This window comes from Pleurodeles waltl, chromosome 6 (genome assembly GCF_031143425.1).
Source record: "Pleurodeles waltl isolate 20211129_DDA chromosome 6, aPleWal1.hap1.20221129, whole genome shotgun sequence".
Classification (NCBI taxonomy): Eukaryota; Metazoa; Chordata; class Amphibia; order Caudata; family Salamandridae; genus Pleurodeles; species Pleurodeles waltl.
In genome coordinates this window covers 119,534,718-119,553,238 of record NC_090445.1, presented here as the reverse complement: position 1 = coordinate 119,553,238, position 18,521 = coordinate 119,534,718, and the positions used below count along the sequence as shown (strand labels likewise).

At 41.2% G+C, this 18,521-nt stretch overlaps 1 protein-coding gene across 2 annotated transcripts in view; it reads right to left on the bottom strand.

Annotated features, from left to right (window-relative positions):
• The window catches only part of NPEPPS (aminopeptidase puromycin sensitive), a 695,867-nt gene that overhangs the window by 402,054 nt on the left and 275,292 nt on the right, over positions 1–18,521 (bottom strand). For both annotated transcript variants that reach the window (XM_069237501.1, XM_069237500.1), the window contains 3 exons: positions 13,845–13,941; positions 13,718–13,751; positions 5,595–5,709 (listed from right to left, as the gene is read on the bottom strand). In XM_069237501.1, the coding sequence (XP_069093602.1) occupies positions 5,595–5,709; positions 13,718–13,751; positions 13,845–13,941 (246 nt within the window). The remainder of the gene's footprint in view (positions 1–5,594; positions 5,710–13,717; positions 13,752–13,844; positions 13,942–18,521) is intronic.

Below are 18,521 nucleotides of genomic sequence, written 5' to 3'. Positions count from 1 at the left end.
TTGGCATTTTCTTACTTTAGCTTACCATAAACTTCTTTTACATCAGAAGGTCTTTCTTTCAAGGATTATGTTAATATAAAATGTGCAACAGCCTACTTCCATATCAGCCAGCTGCCCAACATCAAGCAATTCCTCCTCTAAAACAACTTCTGCTCTGAAGCGGAGGCTCTCATACAGCCTCACATCGACTTGACAATATTTTATCAATGGTCCATGCAGACCCTACACAGTTTCAACTACACAACGCGCAATATATGTTAGGCTACACATCCACAGGAAAGTCGACCACATCATCCCAAATCTAAAGCACTACACTACGTCCTGCTTTTAGCTCCCATTCGCTTTAAAGCCTGCAGTGCACATTTCAAGGCTGCTACTTACATAAATAGACAATATAGCAAATTAACTCAAGATTTCAGGAGGCAACTGTGCAACCTGTTACTCTTTGATGGCCAAATGTCAAAGCCAAATAGCTTTCAAAAACATACTGTAAACTAGTCTCATCATACTACAGAAGAACAATTCTCTGCACCCAATCCTTCTCCATGTAAAAGTGATTTTTAAAACTAAGCAGGACTTGCCTCTTCACAGTAGTCAGCCTTTATTTTTTTTTAAATCAGCCTTTATTTATTTGCATGATTAATTAAAATCTTAGCAAAATAGTCAGTTAAAATTAAATATCCACTATAAAATTCTTGAATTTATGCTAAAACAATGATAAGAGTAACTAAACAATTATTAAAAAGCGCATACTTTTCAATGTACCTTGTTCTGCATTTTTTTCAAGGGCATAAACTAAGTCTTTATGATGTAGTATCAGTCACAGGCTGCGAGTTTAGGCATTTAGTTTGTACAGACAGAAATTTAACAAGTCTACAGTTTATCTGCAGGTCAGTTGGATCAAACCTTTTCATTGCTGCTGGGTGACAAGAGTGTAACCCATTTGAGCTAAAAACTTGCTTCAGCAGTTGGCGACGTGCTTCTCTTAGGGCTGGGCAGATACAGATCAGATGGACCATGTCCTTCCTGGCAGCACTGCATAGCCTACATGACTTCTCTCCCCCATTCTTCCACAATGGTTGATCCGCTCTTGATGGAAGGGATCCTAGCCACATTGCGAGCAGGTGGCGTTTGACATACTGAAAATGCTGAAATCAGATTTTGCGATGGTGCCAGGGTAGTGTAAGTATGCATGAGAAGTCAGGCATGCAAGCATCATGCACATTTGCGTTTATCAGCCAGAAAAGATTGCAGACCTATTTCCTTTTTTAACACACAGCACAGAAGGGGATATAACATATTAGAGTCCCATAGGTATGTCATTTGTGTCTCTTGCAGCGAATACTGCAAGTACCTGTTTTATACTGACTGAGTCATTGCTTACTGAATTCCATTAAGCTGCGACTAGAGGGCTAGTGTTGTTTCCTTTTATTTTATACCAGGTCTTTATCGTATGTACTTTCCTGTCCAACTGTTGTTTGAGGCCAAATCCAAGCCTAACTGGGGCAGGGGAAACAGTATGGGGAAGATTGAAAACTTGTTTGTACATTTTTATTTGTTGCTGTTCCAGGAGGGAAGCGTCTTTCCCGTATAGTGCTGCGCTTCCGTATGTAGTGGCTGGAAGGAATTTGCCCGACATGACGGACAGTAAAGATTTGTATGAAGGCCCTTTTAAACTTTTGGCTAGGGCACAAAAAGCAAATGTCAGCGCTTTACATTTCTGAGCGATGTACTGCTTTTGCAGCACAAGGTTAGCCTTGTTGTCTATAGTAAAGCCCAAGTATTTATAGCAGCGAGTCTCTTCAAGGCTAATGCCTCCCAACTTAATTATATGCACAGAGTTAGAGAAGTATCCTATAGACATGGTTTTTGTCTTCGTAGTAATGATTTCTAATTTGTTTGATGTTGCAAAATCTCCCAGGGTGCTAACAAGCCTCTGTAGCCCAATTTTTGTGTGGCTCAATAAAACAGTATCATCTGCATAGGAGATGTGATATGAGCAGGTTCCCCATTCTCAGAGAATGTGAGTTGGTAACGTCTAACTTTGGGGAGAGGTCAGCCATAAAAAGGTTAAACAGGTGCGGGGCCAAAACGCATCCTTGTTTTAAGCTTATATTCATTGGAATCCTCCTTGAAACTTTTGTGCCATCTGCTACCTTGACCTGCACCCAGGTTTCATCATATAGCATTTCCATGTTGCTGAGAAGCTGTTCCTGCAGGCCCCAGCTTCGCAATTTGCACCAAAGAATTGCTCTGTCCCTGCGATCAAAGGCGCTTTAAAAGTCTATAAAGCATAGATGTAGCTTTTTTTTTTTTAGGCATTTTGCTTAGTTGGCATTGTCACTTAGTGCCAGAATATTGATCATTGTGCCGTAACCCTTCCGGAAGCCGGTTTGATTCAGGAGGACGAGGAAATGTTTGAATTGGACCAGTGGAGCAGATCACCCAAGATCAACGAGGAGAAGTATTGGCCTCACTGTCAATTAAAGCAATCAGTCTGTAGTTGGCTGGATTTGTTCTGTCACCCCCTTTAAATATCGGATTGATAATAGATCCTCTCCAGCTGTGAGGGATGGTTCTGCTGTGCTCTACTTCAGTCTAAAGAATTGCCAGTGAAGTTGACCAGTACTGCGGATCAGCCTTAAATATTGCCTGTGGATGGCCATTTGGGCCGGGTGCACCATCCCTATGCCCCCTCCTAATTAATAGGGAGACTGCCTTATCGCTGTGTCCTATGTCGATCTGATAGAGGTCCTTTGGACTTGCAGGCTCCTTCAGGTGTGAGCTTGCTTAAGATGGGTCTTGTTTAAAGAAGATTTTGGTCAGGTAATCGACCCCTTTATTTTCAGCAACTGATGAAAAATTAATCACTCTTGACTGCCGGTCAATGATGTTGACTGTTGCCCAAAAGGCCCTAGAATTTGCAATTCTTTAGTTATAGAGCAATTTAAGCCAGAAGTTGTCCTCCATCTTAATGCGCCAACGCCAAACCTGACTTTTATAGTTTTTATGAAGGGCCTTTATTTGGACACATGTAGATTCTGTGAAAGGACCTTTTTAATTCCTCTGAGTTCATGCCTCAGTTCCTTTCTTGATTTAAAAATTTTCTCTGATAGACTTGAGGACACCAACCGATTTTGTGTTGGTGATGGGCGCATAGCAGAGCTGAGCGAAGATAACGAAGTTAGAAAGGTGGCCCACACTTCCACTGCAGGCTAGTGCTGGAGTGTTGCAGATTGAATCAAAGTTTTTATCTTTTGACACAGCCGCGTTAATGAAGACGTTTTAAGTTGGTAGATACAAGACTTCCTAGGTCAGCGATGAGAGGCAAGAAGTGTGGGGCATTCAAGTCCAGTTCTATATGTTGGTATGAGTGATCACTGTGGAGAGTAGTTTTGATTGGAAATTTCCTCACGCGTGACAGCAGGGAAAGAGACACAGCCATGTAGTGTGTTATGGTTGCAGCCTTTGTGCTATAGTGGGTGTAGCTACGTGGCATATCATCTTAAGTCCTGCCATTTAAAACCCTCATGCTCAAATGCTCTAATGCCTCAATCTTTGCTTGCCCATGGAGTCCGATCTCTTCCGTATTGATTGAAGTTGAGGCAGAACTGGCCAAAGAGCGTTTTCCACTGCCAGTTGCTCATCAGGTTCAGGAGTGTGGATTAAGTGGGCATTGAAGTCGCTTGTCACTAGAATGTCCCGTGTTGGGTGAGCGCATCTTATCTCTTCTGCTTTATTCAGTAACTTCTCAAAAATCTAGGTTTTCCGACGATTCTGCGGATGAGCATAAACATTAAAAGTTACAAGGGGAGTTTGTCGGTTGTCTCTGAAGGCGAGTTTGATGGCCTGCAGATCGTTTTTTGAGAATGCCAGTTGCTCTGTTGTAGCGTGTAGCGCCGTGGAGACATACGTGGCTAGACTTCCACTTGGCCTGCACGATTTATTTAATTTTTCGGCACTGACATTGTGTAGTGTATACCCTCCTAGGTGGACCAGGTCTATTAGCCATGTTTCTTGCAATGTGATTATAGTGTAGTTGCAACTGTTCACTATTGCAAATCCGTCTGTAATAATGGTTTTTGCTCCGGCGGTGTTCCAGGTCATGGTGGTAACAGCACACCCCTGATCCATATTTTCTGCGTTGTAATTGTTAAGTCAGTTGCTCCTTCTTGAGTTTAAGATGTAAGCCATCCACCTCCATTTGTCCTGAGCATCATTCTGTGGTTGTGGGGGTACCGGCATATGGCTTCGAGCGATTGGGGGGCCATGGGAAGTTTTTTGGTTGACTTCCCTCCTACTGTGCTGTACAGTACAGTAGTCTCATATTACTCATGTTTTTCTCCCACAAGCCTTTCCAAAGTATGTAGCCCTGCACAAGGGGCATGCATGCTGCTATGTACAGTGCTGTGCTGCCTTATTTTGAACAAGGTTGACATCATATGAATCCCTATAATTAAAATACATTAAATAAGCTGGTGCCAAAATGCGCCTTTCCATCCAATGCACCACATTATCCAGGCGTACCCAATTCTGCTTAGATCAGGTGTCTTCAATCAGTCAATCACAAGCTGCCAGTAGCTGGCAGACACCTTCAGAGTAGCTCACAGCCTTGAGTTTATTTTTAAATAAGCACAGGGTCATAACTGCCTTTTAAATTTAAGGGAAGGCTGTGTTTATTTTACATGATTCATCATCATCAGGCTGCAGATAGCAGGGACCGATAATGAGACGTGCTCAGTCAGATTTATGACTCAGGGTGTGGCACAGAGTTGAAGAACTGTAGCTTTGAGGTATTTAACTCTTAAAAAAAAGTCCTTGTCTGAAACAGAATTGAAAAATATTGAGTAAGTTGTAACATTTACACAGCAGCAGGCATCTTGCTACCAGTGGCAGGTAGACATGGTGAAATATTTATAACTGAAAAATATGGCCTTTTTATTTTTAAGTGGAAGAAATTTAAAGTGCAGTGTTCCATGTTATGAAAACATTGACATTTTTCTGTATTTTAATTTCTCTCATTAAAAAGAAATGATTGTATATTTGTGTTATACGTGTAACAGTGCCACATATGCTGAAAGGTATGTCCTGTGCCACAAGTATATATAAACACAGGCTCTCATTCACCCATATACATATGTCCCATTCATAAGCACACATGTTCATACTTTTCCAAACACCACCCACTCACTGACACTTCGCAGCCCTGTCACAGTGCCATAATCAAATTATTTTGTTCAAACCATAGTATATGGCCCTATGGACATTAGGCTCAGAGTCAATGAAGCTGGGTGTGGAGGGTGTGTAGCACTGTACAGGTGACCTTCAATAGCTTACAAATATTTTCACTGATCGGAAGTAGCTCTCTTACTGCCGAAAAGGTTGAGGCCGCTGGCTTAGATCATTAAAAACAGTGCAAAAAAAATTAAAAGTAAACAAAATACATAATTAACAATAGAAGAGGAATCAGGGAATCTTGGAGTGCATCTAAAACCCCTATTTGGTTTAATTTTAGAGGTGCTAGATTAGCTACTGCTGAAACCACACTTGAAGCTAGAAGAAAATCAAAAGACAAGTCTACAAGAATAACTCACCATAGTAACTAGGTTACCAAACCACTGATGAGCAAGTTCATGTCCAACGACTAATGCGACCCACTGACGGGATGAAGAGCAGGAGTTTTTTGGATCAATCAACAAAGCAGTCTCTCTATGTAAACAGAAGAACAATCTACTTACTGCAACATCAATGAATGAATTATAATATTAAAATATATCACACTCTAATTAAATTAATAATTGAGGGATTAGATAGTTAGCAAGTCACGTACTGTGCAATGAACATCCAAAGCTATGCAGAGCAAATGACCCCCCCACAGACAAAAAGCAAGCCTACAATTACACACAAGCAAAGATGATAATTGACCATTTCCACAAACTTATCCCTAAAACATCTTATGGTATTCTGAAAGCTGGATTGGGGTCGGATTCAAGTCCAGGGTAGACCAGGAAAATAACAGGATAAGTTCACAGAGAGGTTACAGAAGAACGCTTCTTGTGGACTTCCTGGTGGCCTCTGAGGGAAGAATAAGAGCTTTGCACTTTCATCTCACCGGCTGATGTTTCAACTGTGGTGGATTTACTACGGAACAAACACGGTTGAGGCTTTTATCACTGTTAACTTCTATTTAAAATTACCAGGAATTCCCCTCCTGACAGCGGGGAATTATTTAAACATGTGAATATATGAACAATCCAATTCTGGAGAAGAAATTGTCAACTTTTAAGCACGTGGCATATCAATACTAGAGCATGGTCAGAACCTCGATTGAGAGTCTTGAAGTAGGTTGAAGAAGTCTTTACTAAAAGCTTGTTGTTACCTTCCCGCCCAGTTCCTTACCACTGGCACTATGGTGCCTTTGAGTTAAGAATAAGATAGAAAAAATTTAGGTTTCCTAGAAACTATTGTCAGTTTGCAAGTCTGTGGGACATGTGAGACGACAGTCATATTTCCCTTGGTATAAACATTTGCCTCACCACTGGACCACCCAGAAGGACGACCGACAGCTGGGTGGTTCAGCGGTGTGGCATAAAGTTTAATTACCAGCTGTGCTTTTGAGTGGCATTAAGTTTAATTGCCAGCCGTGCACTGTTCACTCAACAAAGTAACTGTATCCTTCCCTGTCATCACGGGAAGAGATAGTATGCAAGGAAAATGTTACTTACCAGAAGACATTTGTTCGTGGCATGTAGTGCTGTGGATTCACATGCTGTGCATAAGCTCGCCATCTAGTATTGGGTTCAGAGTAGGACAACTTGTTTTTGTTCGAAGAAAATTTGAGTCATGGGATTGACTAACTCCTCCTCTTGTGCGCATGGGCATCGAGTCCTTTGTTAGATTGTTTGTCCGCAGGCGAGAGAGTAAAGTAGTGAAAAATATATAGTAAGATAGAAGAGATGTCCATGCAATGTGTGTGTGTATGTATATATATATATATATAACATATATATATATATATATATATATATATATATATATATATATATATATATATATATATATATATATATATATATATATATATATATATATATAAAGACTAAATTGCAACTTGTACACACTTCCACTTCCGGGAAAGAGGGAGAATGATTGTGAATCTACAGCACTGCATGCCACAAACAGATGTCTACTTGTAAGTAAGATTTTCGGTTCGATGGCATGTGTAGATGTAGATACACATGCTGTGCATAAACTATAAAGCAGTCCCTCCATAAAGCGGTGGCTAGTGTGCAGGGGTTGTAGTTGTCTGAAAAAGTGTTTTAAGTACAGCTTGTCCAACATTTGCCTGTTGTCTGGCAAAGATGTCTATACAATAATGTTTAGTAAACGTGTGCTGTGTAGACCATTTTTCTGCCTTACAAATGTCTGGAATAGGTATGTTACCTAAAAAGGCCATGGACGCACCTTTTTTCTTAGAGGAATGTGCTCTAGGTGGTAAAGGTAATTGTCGCTTTGCTTTTTGCAAGTTTGAATGCATTTGACTATCTTGCTGTAGTTGTTTTAGATATAGGATCTCCTTTATGTGGTAATGAGAAAGCCACAAAAAGTTGTTTTGTTATCCTAAAAGCTTTTGTTCTGTCTACATAATACATAAGAGCTCTTAACATCTAGAGTATGTAGAGCTCTTTCTGCCACTGATTCTGATTTTTGGGAAGAAAACTGGCAATTATCGGATTAATAATGAAATTGCGCAACGACTTTTGGAAGACATTTTGGATTTGTTCTTAATATAATCTTTTCTTTCTGAACTTGAAAGAAAGGTTCTTCCAAAGTTAATGCTTGAAGCTCACTGACAGGCCTAAGAGAGATGAGAGCAATTAAAACGGCTACTTTCCATGAAAGGAATTGTAGCGGGCAGGAGTTAAGTGGCTCAAATGGTGGAGCCACGAGTCTTGTGAGTACAATGTTTAGATTCCAAGATGGAGCTGGAGGAATCCTTGATGGAATTATTATTTTTAGTCATCCATAAATGCTTTGATAACTGGAATTCTAAACAACTAAATATGTTGTCTATTTTGCAGATATGCAGCTATGGCAGCTAAATGTAAACAAATAGGTGTGTAGGCTAAATTTGCCTTTTGTAAATGTAATAAATATTGTACAATGTCCTGTACTGTTGGTTGAAGAGGGTTAATGTTTTTTTGTTTGAGAGTAACAAACAAAACTTTTCCATTTTGCTGCATAGCACTGTCTAGTGGTAGGTTTGCATGCTTGTTTAAGGATATCCATACATTCCTGTGGTAAATGTAAATATTCACATTCTATGACTTCAGAAGCCATATCGCTAGGTTGAGTGATTAGGGATTTGGATGTCGTATCTGTCCCTGTTTTTGTGTCAGAAGATCTCGTCCGTTGGGAAGATTTTGATGAGGAACAACCGGGAATTCCTGAAGTGTTGTGTACCATGGTTGGCCACTAAGACCATGATGAGGGAAGATTGTTTTATCTTCTGTAATAGGAATGGTGAGAGTGGGAGAGGGGGAAAAGAGTAAGCAAATATCCCTGACCAACTCATCCATGGAGCATTGCCCTTGGAATGAGGGTGTGGGTATTGCAAACAAAGTTTTGGCATTTTTTGTTTTGATTTGTTGCAAACAGATCTATTTGAGGTGTTCCCCATTTTGTGAAGTATTCTTGAAGGACTTGTGGATGCAGTTCCCACTCGTATGTTTGTTGATGGATGCTGCTTAGCAGGTCTGCAAAGCGGTGGTCTGTCCCCGGGAAATATTGTGCTACTATGTGAATATGGTGACGAATCGCCCATTTCCATATTGTGTGTGCTGACAGTTGCGATTGTGAGCCCTCCACACACCTCGGTTTTTGAAGATAATACATGGCAGTCATGTTGTCTGTATGTATCAACACTGTTTTGTGTTGCAATTGTGAAAGGAATGCTTTCATTTTCCAAGAATATCACCTGCAGTTCGAGGTAATTGATATGAAGAGACCAATGAGCATCGTCACATATTTCCTGAACTGTTAGGTCGGGGAGATGAGCTCCCCAACCGTTGTTTGAGGCATCTGTTGAGAGAGTAATCTGAGGCACAGGGTCTACAATGGGCCGCCCCTTCATAAGGTTTGTGCTACTCCACCAATGAAGAGAGAGATAAGTATGGCAGTCCAACAACACTAGATCTTCCATTTGACCCTGTGTCTGAGAACACTGACGAGAGAGACACTGTTAAAGATGACACATATGAAGTCTGGCACGAGGTACTATGGCAATACAAGACGCCATCATTCTTAACAGTTTTATAACAGTTCTTACTGTGTATGTTTGGTTCTGTTTTAATGTTGGAATTAATGTCTGAAAAGCTTGGACTATGTTTTGGTTGGGAAAGGCTATTCCTAATTGTGTATTGAGGATAGCTCCTAGATATGGTTGTGTTTGAAGAGGTTGCAGATGAGATTTGATGTTGTTCATGGTGAATACTAGAGAATATAGGCGATGAATTGTAGTTTCAGTATATTTGACACTGTGGGAATGAATTGGCTTTGATGAGCCAATTATCTAAATAAGGGAAAACATGAATTTGTTTTCTTCGGAAATGTGCTGCAACCACTGAGAGGCATTTTGTGAATTCTCTGGGAGCAGTTGTGACTCCGAATGGTAATACTTTGAATTGGTAATGTTTTCCTGCTACTACAAATCTTAGGTATCTGAGGTGTGCAAGATGAATAGGAATGTGAAAATAAGCGTCCTTTAGATCTAAGGCTGCCATGAAGTCTCCTAGTTGTATTAGAGGAATAACATCCTGAAGAGTGACCATACAAAAATGTTCTGATAGGATGTAGTGGTTTAAGGGTCCGAGATCTGATATTGGTATGGGTGACTCATCTTTTTGGGGGATTTGAAAATACAGGGAGTAAACTCCTGTTCCTTGATATTGCAATGGTACTGGTTCTATAGCTCCTTTTGGAAGGGAATGTACTTCTTCTTTGAGAAGAGTTAGATGAGCTTGTGAGAGTCTGTGGGTACGAGGGGGTATATTTGGTGGAGTGGAAATGAGCTCCAGACAACCATTTTGGATAATTTGAAGTACCCCATTGATCTGTAGTAATCTGAGTCCATTGGTGGTAAAAAAAGATATAACCTTCCCCCTACAGTGGTGGTGTGTTTTAGTATTGTTTCTGGGAAGTCATTATTTAGAGACAGATGAGGAACCTCTAGATGTAAATGGTTTTCGTCTTTGTTTTTAATTGTTTCCTCTATTTGATCCTCTAAAGTAACCTCTGGTGTATTGAGAGGTGGGTTTAGTCTGATTTGTGGACTGTTCTTGAAACGCTGACCAAAATCCTATGATAAACCCTGCTCAACGAAAATTACTCCTATGTGTGCTGGTTTGTAAGGCTACCCATAGATCTGGCAGTTTGATCGTCCTTATTTAACTTTTCAAGTGTGGTATCCACTTGTGGACCAAATAAGTGTTCCTTATCAAAAGGGCATATTAAAAACAGCCTGCTGTACTTCCTGTTTAAAACCTGAAATTCTGAGCGATTCATGGCGCCTTATGAAGACACTTGTATTAATACTAAGTGCTGCTGTATCAGCAGCATCGTGCACATCGAATGGAGTTATTGGAGATTGTTTGTCCCTCATTTACAATCTCTTTCCCTCTTTTACGATGTTCTTCTGGTAGGTATTGAAAAAGTTCCTCCATTGCATCCCAGTGAGCTCTGTCATATCTCAAAAGTAAAGCCTGAGCATTAGCGATTTGCCAATGATTGGCTGCTTGAGCTGCCACTCTTTTCCCCGCAGCATCTAATTTTTTACTTTCCTTATCAGGAGGAAGTGTGTCTCCAGTTGACTGGCTTTTAGCTCTTTTTCATGCAGCAGACGCCACAATAAAGTCTGGAGGAATTTATGCTCTTATAGATAAAGGATCAGTGGGTGCAGGTACTTTTTATCAACTCTAGGAGTGATAACCTTTGCTCTAACAAGCTCTTTTAAATATTTCTTCTGCGTATCTGATCATTTCTGGAAGCATTGGAAGGAACTGACTTTCCTTATGTGTTGCGCCAAGGGTGTCAAATAAAAAAATCTTCCTCTATTGGATCAGTGTACATATTCACATTGTGATATGCTGCAGCCCTTGCTATAACCTGTTGGAATGTTGTGGAATCCTCAGGTGGTGAAGGTCTAGCTGGATAAAGATCCGGATCATTTGGTGTAATAGGATCCGCTTCGTACTCATCCAATGGGTCCTGTTCATCTAATGCATCCCCTACATCCTGAGACCCACTAGGTGGTGAACTAGGTGGTGTGACCCCTAAATGAGGGGGAGATGTGGGTGGAATATGTTGTGGAGAAGCAGGTAAAGGTGGAAATGTGTGAGTATGAAAAGAAGCCTTTTCTTTGGAGGTGCAGAGGAATAAAGACTTTCTTCAAAAGTTAATGTTCTCTTTATAGGTGGCGGAGGTGATGTTCTAATCCACCCCGTTCCTTGCTGAATTTGAAGTCGGCACTGCCTAGCGTCCATAACTTCCAAGATTGGTTCCACCTGTGATGTAGGGGATGGTATTGACTGTCCAGAGTCACTGAAAGTCTTTTGATGTTTTTTTCAATTCCAAAGGTTTTTTTGGATGGAATATTTTCGGTCCCCAAAAAGGTAGCTACCTGTTGTCTCTTTTTCAGTGCCAAAGTGGTCAGCACCATATAGTTTTTGTTTTGCCAGTGCCGAAATGGAGGTACTGGAGGTCGATGCTGAAGATTTATCTTTGGCTTTTTTCGGTGCCGAGCTGGTATGCGAGGCATCCAAATAAGTTTCTCGGCTCCGACCATGGCTGGAAGCAGTGGCGGACCGGTGACCTCTTTCGTGGTTGTTTTGTCCAATGGGAAAGGGGGCTTTTTACTTACAGTTTGTGTGGGGTGCAAGGGTTGACTCTCAATGTCCGACTGCACATCAGAGTCTGAATCCTGAACGGAGAAGGCCCCCTCTTGTTCCAAATCTTCTTGCGCGTGCTTGTCTCTGAAAATGTCTGGCGTATCCTCTGGCTGTCGAGGCGCCATTTCCATTTGACAAGCCCTTCGGTCTCTAAGCGTCTTCTTCGACCAAAAAGAAGGGCATAATTCACAGGTCTGGGGAAAGACAAATTACACACCTGGTGTTGGTCGGTGTGTGGAAACTTGGAATGGCATCGAGGGCAGTACGTTCCATCAGGGCTGCACTGTTCGATACCACGTGGCTGAGGTAGGCACAAGAGGGCCTTTCTGTTCCCAAAAGGCTTGAGAAAACTCGATTCTGAGTGTAGAAAAAGGAACTGAGAGTGTAATATTTAGGCATATGAGTTCGTAAACAATACTGCTGACGACAGAAAGATTTTAGACTGTTTGGAGCGGAGAACTTGGAGCGAGAGGAACACACATCCGAACCAGACAGTGGAGAAAAACAATATAACAAACAACTTGATGCCCATGCACAATATTACAGAGATAAGGAGTCACTGATCCCGTAACTCGAAAACTTTCTTCGAACTAAAACAAGTTGTACTACTCCGAACCCAACACTAGATGGCGAGCTTATGCACAGCATATGTATCTACAGCTACATATGCCATCAAACTGTTTGCTTATAAAGATGTCCTAACTTTCCAAAAGCAGTAACTTAGTTTTGCTAGCAACAGAGTACTGCACAGAGGAAGCCCTAGTGAGAGTAAACAGGGAAGAGAGGAAAGAAGTAGGAGGTACAGCTAGCTGAAGGGGTGAGATGTCGGCTTAGGCAATGGCTTTTCTTTAGGGAGACAGATGGGTGCTTTTCTGCATAAGATAATGCATACAATAAAAAGTAGGCTAGGTGTTGACCCATGTGCCTGGGTTTTCTAAACATCCTTTCAGAAACAGGCAACTCAGAGCCTACAGCATATTACTTAAATGTTTTACGTAATGGAAGGAGAAAGCACAAAAGATAGAGTTAGATAGGGCAGTGCTGAGACAAGTGGAGCATCAGTCTGCCTGCAAATCATGCCCAAATAGTAAATGGGTCAGAGCTCAATTTGCCAAGTAAAGTTACGCAACAACTGAGTAAGACCACAAACTATGCTTCAGGAACAGACACATGCAGCTAAGGTTCATTAAGACTGGATCTGGCTTGCTTACAGTTTAATTCTCAAAGTTACCAAAATCAGCAAATAAAAATCCATTGGGATGAAAGCTCAGAGAATAAGTATCTTCTCTGCCAAGAAAAAGCAGCACAATCAGGAAATCCTGACATTAGTGAAGACCACACTGAAGCATCTCACTGCAGGTAATTATTTTGGTTTCAGTAAGTGTTTGGGGATTCTCTTTGCCTGCACTGGCACACCTGCAGGCTTTGTATCACACAAAGTAAGACTAAAACCAACTTCTTTAGACATTCAACTTCCAGAGTTTAGAATGCATGTAGAAAACATGAGCTCTAGAGGTATAAAGTTTTTATTGAAGTGGAAACAGAGCTTGATTAATGAAGTAGGCTACAGGATCTGTGAGAGTCATCCTGGAGAAAGGCAGACCCAATACAATGTTGATCTTTGGAAGAAATTAGAAAATATTATTTTGTAAACTACTTATCAGGCTTAATACATAACATGGGATAGGCTCATGTAATGACTTAAATGTAATGAAAGCAACCTGATCATCTTTAAATCTGAGGAACTACAAGAAGAATTGCAAGCAGCCTACCTGTACGTGACGAGGCCCCAGTTCTCCATGGCTCCTTGTAAAATAAAATGCAAATTTTGTTAAGGAAACATACACAACATAAAAACATTAGCAAACATTACAAGTTCCAAAATTAAAATTACTTTACCAGCTGCAAAGTCTGCAATTGCAATCAGATCAATCTTAGGGAGTGGGTATGGGACATTGAAATAGTCCTTGTAGAAAGGCAATGTCTTGGCTGCAACCTGAGAAATAAAGACAGAAGAACTAGTCACATTATTCTGACTTGTGGACAGGTATTATAGAACTGGCATCAGATTCTAGTCTTCCTAATTTACGCCACCTTCATATACAAAAGACTTGGGGCATGGTCACAGGTTGAAATTTCGGATACATTATTGATTAATGGATACACGACAAACCAGAGGCACATTATAGTAACTTGAATCTCGTAACTCGTGCTCTAAAATAACCAGGCACAGTGTTGCCAAAGGCATTCCAGATGTTGCAGTGATGTTATAAATGGTGTCACAGAACAGGTCAAGGGTGATGTAATATGGGAGGCAATTAGCAGTGCATGGCGTAGGCCTGAACTATACTTAAGATAACTAGAGCTGGTAAATTTTGGTGGTTGTCTTTGTTTAAAAAGGTACGTTTTAACTGACGAGTTCTAACCACAGGAGTTTTTCCTCCCCCTTGGAGGGAAGTGACAGTAGTTCCCCTGAAAAAGAAACCTGACGGAGCAGTACATGATTTAAGTAATCTGCGGCCTATTTCTCTACTCCCTGTTCAAGATAAGATTTTTGAGACGCACATTAATAATGAATTAGCTAACTTTCTTCATAATTCGGGAGGCTTAGATCACTCCCAACATAGTTTTAGGAAAGCCCATAGTACTGAATCTGCACTCATTACCACTTCTGACACTATTCGTAGATTGATGGATGAGGGGCAAGGAGCCATATTAGTCCTATTGGACCTATCTGCTGTTTAGGACACCATCTCGCCTCAGATTATAGTATCTCGTCTCCATCAAGTAGGGATTAGAGATACGGCATTGAAGATTTTGGAATCTTTTTTGAGAGATAGACCTATTACGGTGAGTTGTGGAGATTTTAGGACACCAGCATATTATTTGCCATGCGGTGTCCCACAAGGCTCCTCACTGAGCCCCACCATATTCAATTTGTATGTCGCTCCTTTAGCCAGACTAATTTGTTCGTTTGGCTTCATGCCCACCTCCTATGCGGATGATACTCAACTGATCATTCCAGTTCCTAAAAATTGGGAGGAAGTGGCAGACCTCTTCAATAATTGTATACGAGAAGTCAACAGTTGGATGGGCCTGAATTGGCTAAAGTTAAATGGTGACAAAACTGAAATGTTGTGGTTCGGCGTCGGTAAGGAACTCACACTGGGGGCCTCTGGAGTGTGGCGGGCTTCCTGCCCCTATTACCGCCACCAGAAACTTGGGTGTTATTTTCGACAATTGTCTTTCCTTTAATTCCCAAGTGAACTCCATTACTAAATCTAGTTTTTGGATTTTGAAAACGTGAAAAAGATTTTTCCTTATTTACAGATGGAGTGGAGAATTACAGTCATTTGGGCATTAATAAATTCCAAATTAGATTACTGTAATGCCTTGTTGCTCAATCTGGACAATTATTTAGTTAAGAAGCTCCAGCTGATTCAAAACCCTGCTGCCCGCTTCATATTAGATCTCCCTTGTTCTGCTTCTGCTAGCAGTAGCCTGAAACAATTGCATTGGCTACCGGTCGCAAAGCGCATTATGTTTAAAACTCTATGTCTGACCTATAAGTCTGTGCATGGATGTGGATCGGAATATTTGTCCTCAAGGCTACATTGGTGTAGGCCGAGTCGGCAACTTAGATTAACAGGAGCCCACAGGATCCATATCCCTTGTGCTCGTAGAGCCAGATGGGGAGATAAGGCCTTTACGGTAGCTGCTGCCAAATACTGGAATTTACTCCCTCTGGCCATAAGGAAGGAACAAAAACTTTTTGACCTTCAGGGGGTTAGTAAAAACTTGGCTCTTTCCTCGCTAATTTTCTTCTTCCCTTGAGTTTTTTGGTTTTTCTGACACTTACCCTTCTTGTACTTAGCGATTCGATGCCACGGTCGTAATGCGCCTTATAAATACCAAATACAAATTTTAATATTACTATAACGTCCATTTAAACTTTTTTCAGTGAACTTGTTCGTTTTCTTAAATGTATTTATTATTAAAGTAAAATGTTACAATTCCTAACTATAACGTCACTTTAGCCTTTTGTGTTTTTCAACAAAATTGTATGTTTTTATTTTTTACGTAAAGTACGATGTTGATTGACATGTGGGTTGCACGCAGGGCCTGGACTAAACCCTGCTGGCACCCAATGCCCCAATGGCTGCCTGAAACCCACAGGTGCCCAACCCCACAGTGCACCTTGTGGGCTTGGGTGCAGAGCTGCATTCCACACATGCGCCCAACACCACATCTTTGGGCATGGCTATGTCATATAACATTACAAAGGGTTTAATTTTAAGTTAAGGCGGACCTTCGGGCTTTGTCAATAAAGGGTGCTACTTTAAGGCAGACCTATTTTATCAAAGGGTCAGACCATCAAAATATATGAAGGAGCAGGGCTATTTGCTTTTTTAGGGGGTCAACACATCAACATATATAAAGCACACCTAACAGCTTTGCCAAAAAGTCACCAATAACGAAAATCAAATGATCAAGTTGCCACATTGCAATGTTTAATAGCAGTGCCACAAAATATTTTTAATAAAACATTAAACATGTCTTTGTGGTCTAAAAATGTTAAAAAGAGACGAATTGCAACCACAGAAACAACAAGGGCTGCCTGTACTCCAGCTGAAGAGCACAGAGCTCGGAGTGCTTTAAAACAATACGATTAGTTCTCCTGAGGTCATAGATTCAATGACTCAGGAGACCCACTATATTTCATAGTACACCTTTTCCATGCACTAGTTATACGCTTCACTTACAGCATGTGAAATCATAGCATTCATAACATCTCAAATGGCATTTGTCACAAAGCAATGCATGGTAGAGTGGCAACCTATAATGACTTGTCTGGTTAGTGAGCTGAAAAGAGTGTGGATGGAGATGCGTTACTCCTAATAACCTGAACATTTGTGTAGTTTAAGTTAGGTTTGTATAGGGGAAAAAGTTTTCCTAACCATAACTAAGCTTTAACCTTTGTTTTTTCATTGAATTTCTATGGCTTATTTTTACATTTTAATTAAAATGTGTTTCAAATCAGTCCAGTGTTGAGGGGAGTGCTGTTGTGTGAAGTGTCATACAGTACAGTGGAGGAGAGTGCTATAATGTCTATTTTTGTACAGTGGACTGTTGTTGAGTGGAACAGAGTGGTGTGGCATATGGTGTAGCAAAGTTCTATTTAGTGTAGTGGCATGATTCTTCATATAGTAAATTATTGAAGAGGGGAGCGGACAGTTGCACAGTGGACTGGCGCACTGTAGAGTATTGTAGGGTCTCGTAGACTGGCAGACTGGAGCAGAGTTTTTAGAGTGGAGTATGGTGAAGTAGTGTTAGAGAGTGCAGTATTGTCAAGTGAAGTGATGCAGAGTACAGTGTTGCAGAGCGGCATACGGTATAGTACAGTGGAGATTACAGGTTTAGACTGGAGTAAAACATTGTAGAGTGGCAGAATAGAGGTGGACAGTGGAGTGTATGGGGATAGAGTGGACTACAGTGCCACTAAGTGTAATTGAGTTGTATAGAGTGGAGGATAGAGTGAAGGAAACTGTCTTACATTAGAGCAGCATGGAGTGGCGTACACTGTGGTGGCAGAGTGGAGTAGCATATAGTGGAGTGGAGTGACAGAGTGGAATTCTGTGGAGTGGTGTACATTGGAGTGGAGCAGCGTAGAGTCAAGTAAACTGTTATAAATTGGACTGGAGTCTCATACAGTGGAGTGCAATGCTGTGTTATACAGTGTTGGAATTCGTCAGGCTGGAGTAGAGTGCATGGGCATAGAGTTGAGTATAAATTTGGACAAGAGTGTACGAGGACAGTCTAGTCAAGTGTAGTAGAGTTTTGTAGAGAGGAGTTATATTAAGTGGAAAAGAGTAAATTGGAGTAGTGTAAATTGGAGGAGTGTATAGTGGAGTGACATAAGTGGAATAGCACAAAGGGGAGAGGCAGAGTGGAATACAGTAGAATAGTGGAGTGGAGCAGAGTGAATAGCATATAGTGGAGTAGAGTACAAAAGTGCAATGAAAAGCGTAGACTGGAGTTCCATACAGTGGCGGGCGTAGAATGTAATATTGTGTAATAGACTACAGTGGAGTGGTGTAGATTGGAGTGGCATGAAGTGGGGGTAGAGCGTAATGGCAAAGAGTGGTGTAGCATGCGGTGGATTGAACTCCAATGGGATATGTAGAATGGAGTGGCGTACAGTGGGGTGGGGTAGAGTGGAACACCATACAGTAGAGTGGCAAATATTGAAGCTGCATAGAGTGGAATAGCGTACATTGGAGTAGAGTAGACTGGAGCGGCAAAGTGCAGTGGCATTCAATGGACTAGCTTAGAATAGAGTGGGGTGGAATGTAGGGGCGTATACTGGAGTGGCGCAATGTGGAATAGTGTATAGTGGAGTTGGGTACAGTGGAGTGGTGTACAGTAATAGCACAAATTGGACGAGCATGCAGTAAAGTTGTGTACAGTGTAATAGCATACAGTGGAGTGTTGTGGAGTGGCATAGAATGTAACAGCGTATAGTGAAGTAGCGTGGAGTGGTGTAGACTAGACTGGCATACAGCAGAGTGGGGTAGA